Source organism: Chelonia mydas, chromosome 1 (assembly GCF_015237465.2).
Source record: "Chelonia mydas isolate rCheMyd1 chromosome 1, rCheMyd1.pri.v2, whole genome shotgun sequence".
NCBI lineage: Eukaryota > Metazoa > Chordata > Testudines > Cheloniidae > Chelonia > Chelonia mydas.
This window is the reverse complement of record NC_057849.1, coordinates 59,737,854-59,754,751: the sequence shown is the minus strand read 5'-3', so window position 1 is coordinate 59,754,751 and position 16,898 is coordinate 59,737,854. Positions and strand designations below refer to the sequence as shown.

Here is a 16,898-nt window from a genome sequence, read left to right as displayed (position 1 = left end):
TAAAAAATGAAGTATTTCTATTTTTTACAATCATAAAAGTTTATGCCCTATTGATTTTTAACAAGAAGCAATGCAATTAAATTATTTTAACCAGAAGTTAGTCAATAACACATTAGGGTAGTATTGGTTTTTGTTTTACTAGCTCTGCACAATATCACTCTTGTTTGTCTTAGCTGCAAACTGTAATACTGCCTGTTGCATATAATTGTTTTAAGCTGTTAAGGTTACTTTGATGAATAGTGTTGTTAGCATTCCGAATACATATTTCTGCTAAGAAGACAGGCCGGTCTGTATCTTGTCAATAACTGTTGTTAGTATAGGTTAATTTATTCAACACCCTGAGCATATTTAATTTCCTTGTGTGAAAATCTGAGTCTCACAATCAGTTTTCTCATCTGTTTGCTAGCAGGAACAAAATACATAGCAGCAGACATGTGCTGGTGGAGTGTACTTAATATATTTAAGATGGGCAATTTGGGTATACATGAAGTAGCTAGAAAGTGTAAAACATGTTGTTATGGTCTTCAAAATTTCCCTTTGAATGAGAAAATATTTTATAGTTGAATAGAATTATAGTACCTGTTACAAATCCTAGTTTTTTTAAATGCTATTGATGGACAGATCTATGAAGAAAAAAGGGAACAAAAATGTTGTTCAGAAATACTAGGTGAGTTAATTGAAGTATTTCCATCTAGCTCCATTCTGTTGTAGCTGAATTTTACAACAAATTCTTATTTATGAATGACCAACTTACCTATTTCTTATATTGTATTTAATTGAAATGCAATAAGCTGTCAGCAGACTAATAGACCAGATGTTTATAGAAGGATTACTCATTCTTGGACAGCATAGTGATCGAAAGGGTTCGTGCACATGATAATACTTAGCACTTTTATAATGCTGTTCTATCATAGATCTAAATTTGTCTTACAAAAGAAGGTGGGAAAACTGAGAAGCAGAGAAGTTATGGGCTTGATTTTCACAGATGCTGAGCACTCTTAGCTCCCATTGAAGTAGATTGGAATTGTGGGTCTTCAACGTATCTGAAAATTGGACTCTAGCTGACTTGCCTGAGGTCACGCAGCTAGTCAGATTAGAAGCCAGGTCCCTTAGCTCTCAGTCCTGTGTGCTATCCACTAGCCTTTCACTTCTGGAAATCTACGTTAAAATTCCACCTCAAGTCACCAGCTTCCCCATACTTAGACCCGGTTTGTCCATATTATAAAACTACCAGTTTGTTTAGCAGGCATGGCAAACCCTGCCCAAGCAAGGATCAGGATTAAATTGTGGCAGACTTGCACCCCAATGAGACCCCACTACAAAGGTCAGGTTTGTGTTGGATCAGAAAACAACCTGAACCTGTTTGGTTGGGTTGTCCCTGTTCACCTTGTCTTGTTGGGGGGTCCTTATCCGCTGTAGGCACTGCTCCTGCCTGCCAGCCACCGCAACCTCTTTGCACTGTATATGCTGAGGTGTGTTTGTGTCAATGGGTCGCAGTGTCTTTCACTCCACAGTGCCGCAGCGGGTGGCAACCAGCAGGAACGAGCCGTACAGCTGCCACTGTGACAACCCCAGAGGTAGGAGGTGGCTGGAGATGGATTCTGGGCATGGTTATGCGGATCCCCCACCAGGCTGAGCCCCAAGCAGTGGTGTGCTAACACAGGGTCGGAGGGGGAGTGTTGCGGTCAGGTCTGAAAATGACTCAACCCTCTTGAGCTCGGGGCAGGTCAGGCTTTAAAATTAGTCCTGCTAATAGTAGCTAGATAGTAGGCATGTTGAATGTCAAAATTAAGGTGCATTAACAAAGCTGTCTGAGGAATCTGGCGTTATCAGCCTCTACTTTTATGACTACTAAAACTGCCTCTTGCAAAAACAAACAAAAAACAAACAACCTGCTAACAAAAATCAAAAAGATATGAAGTTCTGTTGAATTCATTAGTTATCAGACTTTTAAAACCTAGACGAGATCTGGTTAATATTTTCAGACAATGACTTTTATTGCCACAGATAACTTGTTCTGTGTAGAAAAGTAATACTTTTTTTTTTAATTGTGTACAGTGCTCTTTTGTTATGTTCTTGGTTGTTGTGAGTAAGCTTTAATTGTGCAAATGGTGGGTTGTAGCCCACGAAAGCTTATGCTCAGATAAGTTTGTTAGTCTCTAAGGTGCCACAAGTACTCCTGTTCTTTTTGCAGATTCAGACTAACATGGCTGCTACTCTGAAAGAAGAGGATGTTATGTTAGAATAGTTAGGGAGAACATCCTCGTTAGCTGTAAAATTTTTTTCAAGGATAAGATACAGCATCTAATTCCAAGGCAGTCTCCAGTCTAAAAATACTTACATTAAATTGTCCCAAATTACTTTGATTTTTTTATGTTCAGTAAAATATATTTAATAAGCTGAAAATCTGAAATATAGGAATTATCTTCTAAAGAAACCTTCCTGTATAATCATCTGGAGTATCTATTTGGAAGTATTATTTAAAACATTTTGAAATTATTGGAATTTCAGGTTGTGACAATATTGGGCTTGGAATTTCCTTTGGTCATATGGCAGAAAAATCTAATGAAAGTTTGTTTAGCTTGTATGCCAGTCAAAGGGTTTTTGTGCTTTGTAGATACTGTAAACCTTTGTTATTTTGGCTTGCACTTGGAAATATGAATCATCATGGGCTTGTCTCCACTACGGGTGGGATTGATGCTGCGGCGATCAATCCACCGGGGGTCGATTTAGTGGGTCGAGTGAAGACCTGCTAAATCAACCGCCCATCACTTTCCCATTGACTCCGGTACTCCACTGGAATGAGAAGAGTAAGGGGAATTGACAGGAGAGTTTCCGCGGTAAGTAGATCTAAGCTACTTCGACTTGAGTTACGCTACTAACGTAACTCAAATTGCGTAGCTTAGATCTACTTTTACCCATAGTGTAGTCCTGCCCCATGTCTTCTGATATTAAGTCCACAAACATTAATTTGTCTTGCTGTTTAGCTAGCTAAACTGGAGATTTGTAACACTTTTCAATAATATAGATCATATCCAAGAGGGTTGTATTAATTCATTTTCAGTTAATCTTGTTTAGTAGAAAGTATTAATTTATTTTTTTTTGTCCTGGGATAATTAAGTGAATATTTTAAATATTTCTGAATATTGATACTCTGGTGTTTAAATATGTTATTGAAATAGTTTATAAAATGTCCATGCTGATTATTCCTTCAAAATTAAACAAACGGGAACTTAAGAAATAAGTTTGGTGTGATTGAGATGTTGTTTACACTATTGCATATTAATTTAAAATTAAGCGTTAATTTTTAAAAAGTAATTTAACTAAAATGATGGGATTTTTGTGTACAGCTTCCAATTGAAGATTTATGCAGTTTAACATCACAGTCACTAAGTGTCGCGCTGGCTGCAGCAATACCTGAATCAACAGAGGATATCCTCTTGAAAGGATTCACCACTTTGGGAATGGAAGATGAAAGAATTGAAACTGCACAGCAGGTAAATCACACCAAATTAATTGCTTTACAATCCTAGAGGCATCATTTCAGTGCTAAAATTCTTCCCAGTGGATTTGTGAAGCTTTAGTGTGCCTTTCTTATGTTTTTATAAAATTCTTTTGTTAGCATTTAAGAGACATGCAAAAAAATTGAAGAAAACAAAACTTTAACATCTTGGTTGTTCAATACTAGATGTTTTCCTGTATTGAGAGGCTAAAGCATCAACAAAGGACAGTGGTGCTGCCCGCAGAATGTTGCATTTCAATCCCATAATGTTTGCAGTGAGATAGACAGTGCTAATGTTGTGCTCCTAGAAACTCAAGGAGATCGCATTCTACCTTTTTCCTTTAGTTAGGTTGTAGAATTGTGCTCTGCTAGGTTTTGGACTGTCTGAATCATTGTTGAGTACTTAAGGGTTTTTTTCCTTTAATAATGAAAGATGCTTATGTTGTGGTGCAATTCATCATCTATATCCTGTTGATTGCTCTAGAACTCCAGATATGACGGTTTCTCTAGTTGGTTCCTTCTAATGTCTGGGTTATTGACAATCTAAAAATCTTTGTTCTAGTTCTTCTCATGGTTTGCTCAGCTGCAGGCCCAGATGGATCAAGATGAAGGTGCTAAGTACAGGTATGATCCTTCTTCCATTTGTTGAATTTTATCACTGTATATTTTTAGTCTCTGCCCCCAGCAACAGCTTCTAAACTAGAAGTGAAATTTTGCTTTTATGTATATATCAGTTCCCCCTTAGACATATTACAGCATATGATATGTAGGATTTTATCCTGTCCACTAATATATATGCATCTAATTTTTCAGCATCCTATGGCACTTTTCCCAGTTGTGTTTAATTTGTATCTATTTTCACCTGACTGACTTTCTTTCTTCAGTCTGGGAAGGACTACTTTCAACTGACTTTAGCTGTTTATCAACTATTCATAAAGAGTTGTGTCTGAAACACTTCTGAGTGACTAATGATCTTAGATATTTCTACTGTGGCTAGTGCCACAATGTTGAGTTGCCACATCCAAAATTAAGAGCATGCATTAAATTTTACTGTAAAATAACCTGCTCTTTTCCCTATCGCTTGGTTTTTACGGTCTGCTTGTTCTCTGGCCTTTATTGTGGGAAGAGTTTTGTGTTGTATCCAGAAAATGGTAAGGCTTGGGATTATTCTGAGCCCATACTTGTGAACCTGTTGCAAAGTTGGAGAGTTGCATCCCTGTTCTCTCTATTATGATGTGTTTCTGATGCATGGCAGTAGTGTTTGTAGATCACAGATGGAAAAGTGGTCTATTATGTGGCTATGCTTTATCTGTTTTAGTTGGAGGAGTCTAGAGAAGAGTGTTAATTAGTTCTGTGCCCTTACTATTCTGGGGATTACACAAGTCTGAGAAGAGTTTATGATTTTACATACTGTTGTATATGTGCTAAAATGGAGCACAGTAGTTGAGGCCCAAGAATCATTAGTTTTGAAGTTCCTTTTTGATTTAAATTGGACACTGAACATTGTTTTAATTTATGCTTAATAGTGTTTGAAAATTGATGTCTTATCAGTTTTAAAACAGAATCTGTGACCCATGAGCTTAAATATCAGGTCAGTTTGTGATTTAAGATTTTATTGTACATTGTTTTTTGTTCTATGCATTTACTTCCTGCAAGTGATCTACTCTTTTCTAGAGAGGTTTATGTATCCTCAGGAAAATGGAGTAAATCATGCTATGTATTGGTTATATTTTTAAATATAAAAAGAAAAGCATTATCCTTTTTCGTTGTGATTCTCTTTTCTAGACAGATGAGGGATTATTTGTCTGGATTTCAGGAGCAATGTGATGCTATATTGAATGACGTGAACAATGCACTTCAACATTTGGAGTCTTTGCAGAAACAGTATCTCTTTGTGTCCACCAAGACAGGAACACTGCATGAAGCCTGTGAGCAGCTTTTGAAAGAGCAGGTAATTTGTGATACGGTAGTTACTGAAGCTTTTTAAATTGAAAGGTACCAAAAAATAAAGTCCTCTGTTTACAGAACAGGCATCTTGTGGGCAGTAATGGCAGTGCAATTATTTACTCCTGAGGGAATTCTGTGCCAAAAAAAATAAAAGTTCTGCACACAATATTTTAAAATTCTGCAAATTGCATTTGTCAAGAAATAAATGTGGAGGCTCCAGCATAGCAGTGGGGAGCACAGCCCAGTGGCGGTGGGAGACCACCCTGCAACCCCCCCCAACCCTGGGACACAGACTCGGCAGTGAGGCTGCACCCAACCCTGACACAGCACAAGGGTCAGACCTGCCCCAGAAACACACAGGGGCTCTGCCTCTCCATGCCAGGTATGCCAGGTGTGGGCAGGCAGGCTCAGCCCAGCAGGATCCAAGTGTGGAGGGTCTTAGTGAGGGTGGATCCAGATGTGTGGTGAGAGGGTTCTGTGTGGGGCAGTCTGGGTTCAGGTGGCTGTGTGTGTGTGGAGAAGGGTCTGGGTGTGGGGGCATCTGGATGTACAGGGTCTTGTTGGGGCAGTTCTGGGTGCAGGGGCAATGGGACTCTGCAGAGGGGTCCAGTTGAAGGTGGTTAGAGCTCAGCGGAGAGGAGTCTTGGAGTGGGGGATGGGGCTCGGCGGGGGGGAGGATGAGTGTGGGGGGCTTTTTGGGGAGGTCCTTGGTTCAGAGGAAGAAGCAGAACGGGAGCAGAGTTCTCTAGTCTCTTCACTATGGTCCCTGGGAGTTGAAGAGGAGAGTTCCTAGTGAAAACACTTTTCTGAAATTAGAAAGGTCATGTTGGAATTGAGTAAACCATTCACCAGAAAGTCATATATTTTAATGTGGAAATATTTTCTTCAGTAGCCACCTAATTAGAGGAACATCCTAAGACTTTTTCCATTCCTCTTTTTTGGACTGTTTTACCTGTGAAAAATTTGGGTTAAGGTTTGTCATTTATACAGGTTTATTTAGCAGCTGTCTCTGCCTACCATTTCCCAGCTGGGGGCTGCCCTTTATTTTTTGCACCCCTTTAATAAAGGATTTCTAAAAGGTCTCTTAAGCTGTTCACACTTATTCATAAACCCACAAGTCCTTCGGGTTTCAATTTAGTTGTCTGCAGACTGATGAAATTACTCTTTGAACATTTGTGGGAATGGTGCTTAAACTTTCTCTGTTTGAAAACAGAAAACTAAATGAGTTGTAGGCTGTTGTAGCCTGTCTTACACCATGTTCCACTCAGACAAAATGGTCATGAAGCATTAACCAAAATTGTCAAAGGCTGTTATAGCTAAACTGATACTACTCTGAAAAGTGATGCCACATAAACAGCATTATGAGTGGTTCCATGTTTGTTTGCTATCCAGCTGACCTCAAGAGCAAGTGCTCAGTATACGAGAAAACATATTTAATATTTAGAGAGACAAGGTCAGGTAATATCTTTTATTGGACCAACATCTGTTGGAGAACAGTCTGTGTCATCAGCAGAAGTTGGTCCTGTCAAGGTTCCTTCCCCACTCTGAACTCTAGGGTACAGATGTGGGGACATGCATGAAAACCCCCCAAGCTTATTTTTACCAGCTTAGGTTAAAACTTCCACAGGGTACGAGCTATTTTACCTTTTGCCCTTGGACTTTATCGCTGCCACCACCAAACGTCTAACAGATATATATAACCGGGAAAGAGCCCGCTTGGAAACGTCTTTCCCCCCAAAAATCCTCCCAAACTCTACACCCCCTTTCCTGGGGAAGGTTTGATAAAAATCCTCACCAGTTTGCATAGGTGACCACAGACCCAAACCCTTGGATCTTAAGAACAATGAAAAAGCAATCAGGTTCTTAAAAGAAGAATTTTAATAGAAGAAAAAGTAAAAGAATCACCTCTGTAAAATCAGGATGGTAAATAACTTACAGGGTAATTAGATTCAAAACATAGAGAATCCCTCTAGGCAAAACCTTAAGTTACAAAAAGACACAAAAACAGGAATATCCATTCCATCAGCACAGTTTATTTTCTCAGCCATTTAAAGGAATCAGAATCTAACGCATATCTAGCTAGATTACTTACTAAGTTCTAAGACGCCATTCCTATTCTGTCCCCGGCAAAAGCATCACCCAGACTGAGAGAGAGGCTTTGTTTTTTCTCCCCTCCAGCTTTGAAAGTATCTTGTCTCTTCATTGGTCATTTTGGTCAGGTGCCAGCAAGGTTATTCTAGCTTCTTAACCCTTTACAGGTGAAAGGGTTTTTCCTCTGGCCAGGAGGGATTTTAAAGGTGTTTACTCTTCCCTTTATATTTATATCAGGTCCAATGGAAGATATTACCTCACCTGCCAACATGGCTACACCACTGCTGCAACAACACTGCATACAATTTTTTTTTGTCAGCACTGCAAACTCAGTCTGAGATGTTAGTCTAACTGCTTCCTTTTCTTATCCCACATCACCACCAATAATACGGTTCTGCAGAGCAAAGTATGCTCTCAATAAGCACCATCCATGCATTGATCAAATTTATGCCCTCAGTGACTCTTGTGTAAACACCCCATTGCATTTAGTGGCTTTGCACACGTGCAACTGCTTGGAAATCAGTAAACAATTCTGATATTGAAAGAAGAAAGATTATATAAAAGTAAATGATATTCTCCAAATCTACTGCTTCTGCAGATCTATAATGACTTTTTCCGAGTTCTTTTTTGAATGCTTTTGAGGGATAAAGGAACTGAAGATAGGAATGTTTGCATGGTATATTTTTAAAGAATGTTGGGATCCTGAAATGCTTCAGAATAGGATATAATAGCTTTACTACTTGAAAAGATTCTATGGCTCCTTCAGAATATGGCAAGACCCCTAGGTTGTGTGTCTGTAAAGACAATACACTTGAGAACAACATTTAGTGATAACGTTTCTTTCTTTAATTCAGAGTTTAGAACATGACAGGATTTCTGCTTTCTGCATATTTTTTTGTGGTCTGTTATGTAGCTAGCAAAATCTGATCTAATTTTTTTAACGTGTCTTATTTGAAACCTAAATAGTTTGTTAAGTTACTTACAGTCTTTTATTTGCTCTGTTTGAACAGTCAGAACTTGTTGACCTGGCTGAAAATATCCAACAGAAACTCTCTTATTTTAATGAACTAGAAAATATTAACACAGTAAGTGTTGTTTTATTTCTTATAATCTTAGAAAGTCAAGTAGGCTATATTAATCATCTCAGTTCTGTGACCAAAATTAGTTATTTCTGATGTTTTCTTAATTTCTTCTGATTGATGTATTTTGGTTTTTAAAGAAATTAAATTCCCCAACGTTGTCTGTGAACAGTGAAGGATTTATACCTATGCTGGCTAAGCTTGATGATTGTATTACATATATTTCATCACATGTAAGTAACTTAACATTTTGTATTTTTTGATTAAATCTTAACACTTTAGAGATACATATTCTAGTTACTTTGGATTTTTTAAAAATGTGTTTATTTTTACAGTGGGGGAAAAAAGGCAAGGAAGACACTTTTTGCTCTTTAAAATGTATCTTATCTGCATACATTTAGTCCACTTATGCTTAAGTTTATAAACCTGCTACAGTTAGCTTGCACTGGATACTTTTTACCTATTACTTGTTCTTTTAAAAGTATTTTTTGTACGTCTACCATTACTGCCACATTTAAAATGCTTTTCTTTGTTCTTTGCAGCCTAATTTTAAAGATTATCCCGTGTATTTGGTTAAGTTTAAACAATGTCTTTCTAAAGCTATGCACCTTATGAAAACATACACTGTGAACACACTACAGAACCTCACAAGCCAGTTGATAAAAAGGGTAAGTTGGGTAAGCAGGTACTGACTTGATTAGTCTGATGTATTTGTAGTAACCCTAGACCAGGGGTTCTCAAACTGGGGGTCGTGACTCCTCAGGGGGTGACAAGGTTATTACTTGGGGGGTTGAGAGCTGTCAGCCTCCACCCCAAACCCCACTTCGCCTCCAGTATTTATAATAGTGTTAAATATAAAAAAATGTGTTTTTAACTTATAAAGGGGTCGCACTCATTGGCTTGCTGTGTGAAAGGGGTCACGAATACAAAAGTTTGAGAACCATTGCCCTAGACAGAACCAATAATACCTGCAACTTCTTTTAATATTAATTTGACTGATGCTAATATTACACTGTTGTATTAGACAAGCATTTTTTGGTGATATGGCCCATTTAAATACTTTCTTTTGATTAGTTTGTAGAGCACATTAGTTTACGCTGCTCTGGGACAGCTGCAGAGCTGCAATGACAGGCGCAAGTAATCCAAGCGATATCTTGAAAATAGGCTATAAAGATGAATTTTTAAAAGGAACAAAGGGGAGTTAGGTGACCAGCTTCTATTGACTTTCAATGGGAGTTGAACACCTAACTACCTTTTGTGCCCATGCAAATCTCCCCTAAAAAGCTTGCAGAGATGATAAAATCTGAGTAGGAAAATTACATATTTGACTATATAACTTTGGCTGAAATCTGGTGAGAATAAATAATTCCTGTGAGGGTTTTGTAACGTGATTCAGAAGATTTGGGGGTGGGGGAAATGAGCCCATATCCCTTCTCAGAACGTGAATGTGTGCACACTAACATATTGCCATTCAGACTTCTGTTACACTGTATACGTTTACAGAGGTAACTTACTGTGTCTCCACTGCTTTTATTTTACATGCTTTTCTTTTTCATTTCCTTCTGTTGTCTTCTTTTCAGTGTCTCCATTTTCTTTCCCTTTCTCTCTTTGGCTGCATTGCTCTGTCTCCCTTTCCACCCATTTTTTCCAGTTTCTCCCTTTCTCGTCTCCTCATCCCGAGAATCTCACTTGTTCCCCTCTTCCTCAGTCTCACTGCTTTTCTAATCTCTCTCTTCAGCCTCTCCCTCCTATATCCCCTGCAAACTAAGGAACTGTCTACAATGCAAACCCCTCCCTCCCCCCCCAAAACAAAACAAAAATAAAACAGACTCAGGCAGTGAGTCTCACAGCCCAGGTCAGCTGAGTTGGGCTTGTGCTATGGGGCTAAAAACAGCAGTGTAGACGTTTGGGTTGGAGCCTGGGCTTTGAAACCCAACGGGAGGCATGGATCTCAGCCTGCCCTCAGGCTGGAACCTAGGCTCTGAGACCAACTCTCCTTGTTGGGTTTCAGACCCCGGGCTCCAGCCTGAGCCTGAATGCCGACACTGTTGTTTTTAGCCCTGTAACATGAGCTCAGTGAGCCTGAGTTGGTTTACCTGGGTTCTGAGACTCACTGCTGTGAACCTTTTTTTTTTTTTTTCAGCATAGACGTCCCCTAAGGATACATCTACACCACAGTACGACACCCATGGCTGGCTTGTGTCAGCTGTGGGGCTGTAAAATTGCAGTGTAGGTGTTCAGGTTTGCACTGGAGCCCAGGCTCTGGGACCCTGCGAGGCTAAGGATTTAGCTAGATTAAAAGAGGGATTGGACAGTTTTATATGAATAACAAGAATGTCCAGAGTTATACTAGGTAATGCTAACAAAAAGGGTACTGGAAGAGAGACAAAACTTCATGTTTCAGGGTTTAAGCCAATCTCTAGCTATGGGGGATTATGAATGTGACCTTCGTGGAGGAGGAAAGGGAAGATTACCCCATATCCTTCTACAATGAGGTTTTTTTGCACTTTCCTCTGAAGCATCTAGTGTTGGCTTCTGAGATAGGTTAGTAGATTAGATGGACCACAGGTCCGATTCAGTAAGGCAGTTCATATGTTTCTGTGGAAAGAAATTCATTGGGGGCTAGCCTGCTATTTGCAGTGTCTTCTGCTTTCCCTCTGAAGGTCTTCTCTCTGCCTCCTAACGGGACAGGGAACCAGTGTGGTGGTCTCTATTTGTGGGAGCGCAGCCAGACTGCTTCAGGGGATGGGTAAAGAAGAGTTAGAGGTGGGGATACTTTTTGCCCTCTTCATGTCACAGGCTGAATGCTGCTACTTCTCCCCCCGACCTCTGTGGGAAGTGCCCTGGGAGCAGGAGAGGGAGGTGAGCTGGTGGCTAAATTATCCAGAAGGTATTCAAATGTGCAAAGTTCTTTTTTCTGCTCTCCATTCTGGTCTATTACTAGAGCAGGTAAAAGCTCTTGCTTTGCACTGAGCTGAGCCATGGAGGGCAAGGCAAATGCCTGAGATTCTGGCAGCCCAGTTCAGGCTTGGGTGGGAGTGGGTTGAATTTTAACTCAACCTCTCAGTTCCAGGATAGAAGTTAGGTTTCCATTTATCAGTAGTCACCATTTCTGGTTAATCAGTGGAACAGCATTGGCAGGTTTCAGAGGAAATGGCATTGTGACTGTTTTTTAGTGGAGAAGAAGGGAGAGAAGTAAAAATGAAAGTGTGTAATAAATATTCTAACCCTTGCTGCTCTGGTCTTGAATATTGTTCTCCCAACTGGGTTTATCTGAGTTTTGAGAGAGTGCCAGCCTTTGGCACACTGAATAGAAAAGCATAAAAAAGGTCATAAAAGTGCAAACATTTCACAAAACAGTTCCTCAAAAGCTTAAATGTCTCAACCAGTTAATACTATGAGCTAAATATAGACGAATCTTATTTATCAATTTGTTCTTTCTCTCTTCAGGATCCTTCATCTATGCCAAATTCTGACAATGCCTTCACGCTATTTTATGTAAAATTCAGAGCTGCTGCTCCCAAAGTTAGAGTAAGTAGCTTGGTAATCAATAGCTGATAGTGAAGCCATAAAATGAGTTTTAAATTCATTGTTAATGCTAATATGTGGACTGCAGTTTATTTCTGTTTTAAGGATAGTGTTCAGATCTACCTTTCTATGTTAGAAAATGGTGAATGATGCATTTCTTACTTACTAGATGATGAACATTAATTTTTTACTCATTATTTTTGTCAAGCTGTGTTTTGGATGGAAATTAGAATTAAATTAAAAATACACAAACAGCATTTTAAAATAGTTTGTTATTAGTTAAATAAAATCACCTTTAAATGTTCTGATACTTTTTTCTTGTGTAAGTATCAAAGAATGTTTTGCATTTAAAACTGAATTATTAAGCAAGGGAAATATCTGTAGCTAGTGAATTAATCTGATTGTTTCTGATCACCACATCTTTCAAAGACTTTAGAATTAGTGGATCTCAACCTCTCGCCTCATTTTTGATAGATTGGGAGAGGGAAACAAGCTTTCCTGTTTTTGTTTTTCCAATTCTTAATTTTTCTCAACTTTGAACAAACTAAATATTGAAATGAATGAGTTGAATAAACTACAATGAAGAAAATATTCTCTTCATCTGCAGAGGAGCGTACTGCTATGTCAAAAGGTGGTTTAGCACTTCAACAAACTCTTGTTCCAAGTGGTTAGCCAGTGCCTTCCACCAGTTCAGTGGTTTGACTTTCTTTAAAACTTCAGCAACAAACATACTGCTTTAATATTTTTTATTTAATTGATTTTAATAGGTTATAGTACTCTTAAGCCTTAATGTAGGTTGCCATAATTTCAAAAGTAATTTTAAATGGGTGTATTTTTAAAAAGAAAAATGTTTAAATTTAAGAGTGATTTCTTTTATTAAAAAATAATTTTTATTCACCCTTAATGTGCTTGGAGTTCATGGGGTTTTTTGTTTTTTTTTTTGTTCTCTTTCAATATAGACTCTTATTGAGCAAATAGAGCAAAGATCTGAGAAGATGCCAGAGTGAGTATAATGTAATACATTTATTTTCAAGTGTTTGAAATTCTGGAAGCTTAGAATATTTTACCTCAGTTACAAATATTGAGTTAAATAAATACTGCTTTTTGGAAAGCTCCCCCTTCCCCCTCCAAAACTAATAACTTTGCTTTGTTTTGAACTATGTAGCAGAAAAGTTAGAATACTGGCAATGGTGACCTGAAAATCTAAATCCCTTGTACACAATTGTTAGGTTTTTTTGGTTTTGTTTTTGGCTAGGTACCAGCAACTTCTGAATGAAATCCATCAATGTTACCTTGCTCAGCGGGAACACTTGCTAGGCCCTAGTATTACTAGTACTGTAACGGAATTAACCAGTCAGAACAACAGAGATCATTGTGCTCTGGTAAGAATCTTAGTGGTGGGGTTTTTTTGGTATGTTTTCAGATTTCTTTAGCAAAACTCAAATTCCTTTCTAGATCCAACCAGCCTTGGATAAAATGACAGATTTCCAGAAATTTTATTAGTGTGAAATTTTGTACAGTTTTTAGTAAAGTTCATGGGTTTTTTCCCCTTGTAAAATCTGTGCTGTTCCTCACAAAGTGACACTGACAAAAAGTGGTTCTCTTTTAAACTTTGCCCACTGCATGCAAAACCAAAAAGTTTCCCAAGGAGCTTTCACTTGTTTGGCAAAATCTGTGCTAGAGATCTAGTACCTCCTTTTCAACATAGTGTAATTTTGAACAGCTGAGAGAGTAAACTCCAAATTAGTCTTATCTGTAGCAGCAAAAATCACTAACATCCCTTTCAATGTAAATGCAAGAAAAATAGAATTTGTTAATTAAGTATTTGTATTTATGAAATGCAGGTACGAAGTGGCTGTGCCTTTATGGTCCATGTGTGCCAGGATGAACACCAGCTTTACAATGAGTTTTTCACAAAACCAACACCAAAATTGGAGTAGGTAGTACATACTGTTCTTGTTTTTTTGCATACCATGTTTAATGTAGTGTTATACAATAAGTATCATCAGAGGTTAGATTAGGCAGTGTTGAGGTGGTTTGCGTAGACTAATACTTTTTCCTGATGGTTTCTGTTTTGTGCTCCAGAATCAAAGCTTTAATGTTTTTAAATCTCTAGCCCTTATGATTCTGAAGATAGTCTTAAACTCCTGAACCTAGTGTGAACTGATGTGCGTGGTTTGAAAGGCGTCCCTTCTGGAAGTCATTATTCTACTATATTTCAGGTTCTTATAGTGTGCCTATCATTGTAGTGTCTGTGCACCTGGGCATAAACTGTTTCTGGTTCCTCTCATTGGGAAGTTAACACTGATGTGTAACAAAAATTATTTAAATGTCAGAATTAACTAATTCAGTGATAATCAAAGCACAAGCGAAAGAGGGAGACTGATATTATGAAAATCTACACGGTCTGCTTTGACTGACATCATTTTAGTGTCACATTGTGGGTGGGTGGAGCTTGAGGAAAATACTTCCACTCATTTTTCCAGTTGGCCCCTTGAAGCCAAAAGCTAGAGGGGAGAAGCAAAGGGCATCAGAGCCTTATTAAAAGGAAGCCAAGCTCCGAAATGCTAACAGGGCATCTGAGTCTCACTTGGGGTACTATACCCAAGGAGCCCTTTGAAGCCTAATTGGGGATCCATGCTCCAGTGAGGAGGAGCCCAGGGATATCTAATCCCCATCAAGGAGGAGCCAAATTATGAAGCCCAGCAGAGCACAAATGATTGTATTTTGAACATCTGCTGAGTAATGCCCAATTTTCACATCTTGACTGGACAGAGCCAGGAAGCCAGTACACCTGCCTCATTTGCTCGTCAGTTCAACCCCTGGCATCATTGGGAATATGTAAATATTGACTATTCAGATTAGGGTCACTACAATTAAGATGCTTATTCTTTTCTTAACCCTAAAAGTGACCCTGTTTCCCAACAAAGATGCTGATTCTCTGAGAGTCACTCATTTTGGTGCCTGAATATGGATCTATGAACCTTCTTTTAGGCACCCAGGCTTGACATTTTTGCCCTGAATTCTTGCTGCTGCTGTTTTTTTTTTGTATGTGTGTGGTGTTGGGCTGTTGAAATTTGCCCCCTTTTCTCAGTTTCTGCTCTTATTTTACCTTGGCAAGCAGCCCTGATTATGCTGTGTTATATTTTGAGAGCTCTTACAGGATGCCCATACCAAAATATGTGCATTTAAAAAATTTATATTTTCATCAGCTATTCACAAAAAGAAAAGGAGGACTCGTGGCACCTTAGAGACTAACAGATTTATTTGAGCATCCAATGAAGTGAGCTGTAGCTCACTAAAGCTTATGCTCAAATAAATCTGTTAGTCTCTAAGGTGCCACAAGTCCTCCTTTTCTTTTTGCGAATACAGACTAACACGGCTGCTACTCTGAAATTAGCTATTCAGTTACTTGGGCATAGTTCAAGATGCCTACTACAATTGTCAGTAATTCCGCCTTAAAAAACATGGTTTATATAGTTTAGAAGGACTTTCCTATTGGAGTAAACTTTCAAATATATGAAAGTGTAAATACTTTAAATCCTCTGATTGAATTCTTTAATTTATTTTCTGTTAATTAGCAGGCATGATTTAAATGTTCAGATTTTCATAAGCACATTACTGGGACTTCATTGAAATCTAGGAGAAGCTCATCTGAGAGAGTGAGACAGCTCTTGTTAAAATACAAATCTTCTATGATAGGAGAGGGAGCACTGAAAAATGACAGTGTAAACTTATTTTAGCATGAATATTAGTATTTCCTAGTTTGCTACAATGTAATACTCTGTAAGTAGGGCTTAATTATAGAACTGTGCTCTCAATAGCTACACATCAGTTCTAAGGAGAAGGGATGCCAGACTTGTAAATTGGGTCTGAGATTATCTATTTTCAGTGTAGATTTTATATAATTCAGTTATGAATGGTAACTTCAGTTGGATTAAAATTAGGATACATTATGCTGTAAACAGTTTGTTGGTGCTGGCATACAGGAACTAGTCCTTTCTGTAACATGATCTTAGTTAGTATTTTGGTATCCTGGAAATGTTTTTTTATAATATCATACATTTTATCTTTCTTCTAGTGAACTTTTGGAGAAATTGTGTCTCTCATTATATGATGTCTTCAGGCCATTGATCATCCATGTTATTCACTTAGAAACTTTGTCTGAACTCTGTGGAATTCTCAAAAATGAGATGCTTGAAGATCATGTACAGAACAATGGTAATACATAGGTGGAAAATGAGTGATTGTGGTGTAATCAGTGTTAGAAACTACTAAACTTCATAGGAAACCGGATGTAGATGTTTATGTGCTAAACGTGTCAGAGATGACACATGATTATTTTAGATGAACTTTGTCCTTTTTTTTGTTACATTATGGTAAAAAATTTTTTTTAAAAACATTTCTGTATTGAAATGAGTATACAAGGGGTATTCTAGAAATTCTTGCTACATTTTGATTTTACTAACGGGCCTTGATCCTACAAATGCTTATGCATGTGTATAACTTTACTCTCACAACTAATCATGTTAATGTCAGTGGACTTGCTCAGATCAATGAATTTGTGCTCTTGTGGGGTACAGGACTAGTGCCATGTAGCGTGCAATGAAGGGAATAGTGTATGTTATACTTTACATCTAGTCAGGGATTCCAATTTTTTTTGAAAAGTCTTATTATTCATGTGGGAACCAGGGTTGGCAATTTCCTGGGGGGAAAAACTGGATTAGGACACGGTGCTGGTAAATTCCACT

At 38.2% G+C, this 16,898-nt stretch overlaps 1 protein-coding gene across 1 annotated transcript in view; it reads left to right on the top strand.

Annotated features, from left to right (window-relative positions):
• COG3 (component of oligomeric golgi complex 3) overlaps positions 1–16,898 on the top strand; it is a 50,417-nt gene that overhangs the window by 1,983 nt on the left and 31,536 nt on the right. The window contains exons 2-12 of the mRNA XM_037894244.2: positions 3,351–3,497; positions 4,065–4,126; positions 5,288–5,453; positions 8,551–8,625; positions 8,760–8,852; positions 9,162–9,287; positions 12,070–12,150; positions 13,107–13,150; positions 13,403–13,529; positions 13,992–14,083; positions 16,229–16,368. Of these exons, the coding sequence (XP_037750172.1) occupies positions 3,351–3,497; positions 4,065–4,126; positions 5,288–5,453; positions 8,551–8,625; positions 8,760–8,852; positions 9,162–9,287; positions 12,070–12,150; positions 13,107–13,150; positions 13,403–13,529; positions 13,992–14,083; positions 16,229–16,368 (1,153 nt within the window). The remainder of the gene's footprint in view (positions 1–3,350; positions 3,498–4,064; positions 4,127–5,287; positions 5,454–8,550; positions 8,626–8,759; positions 8,853–9,161; positions 9,288–12,069; positions 12,151–13,106; positions 13,151–13,402; positions 13,530–13,991; positions 14,084–16,228; positions 16,369–16,898) is intronic.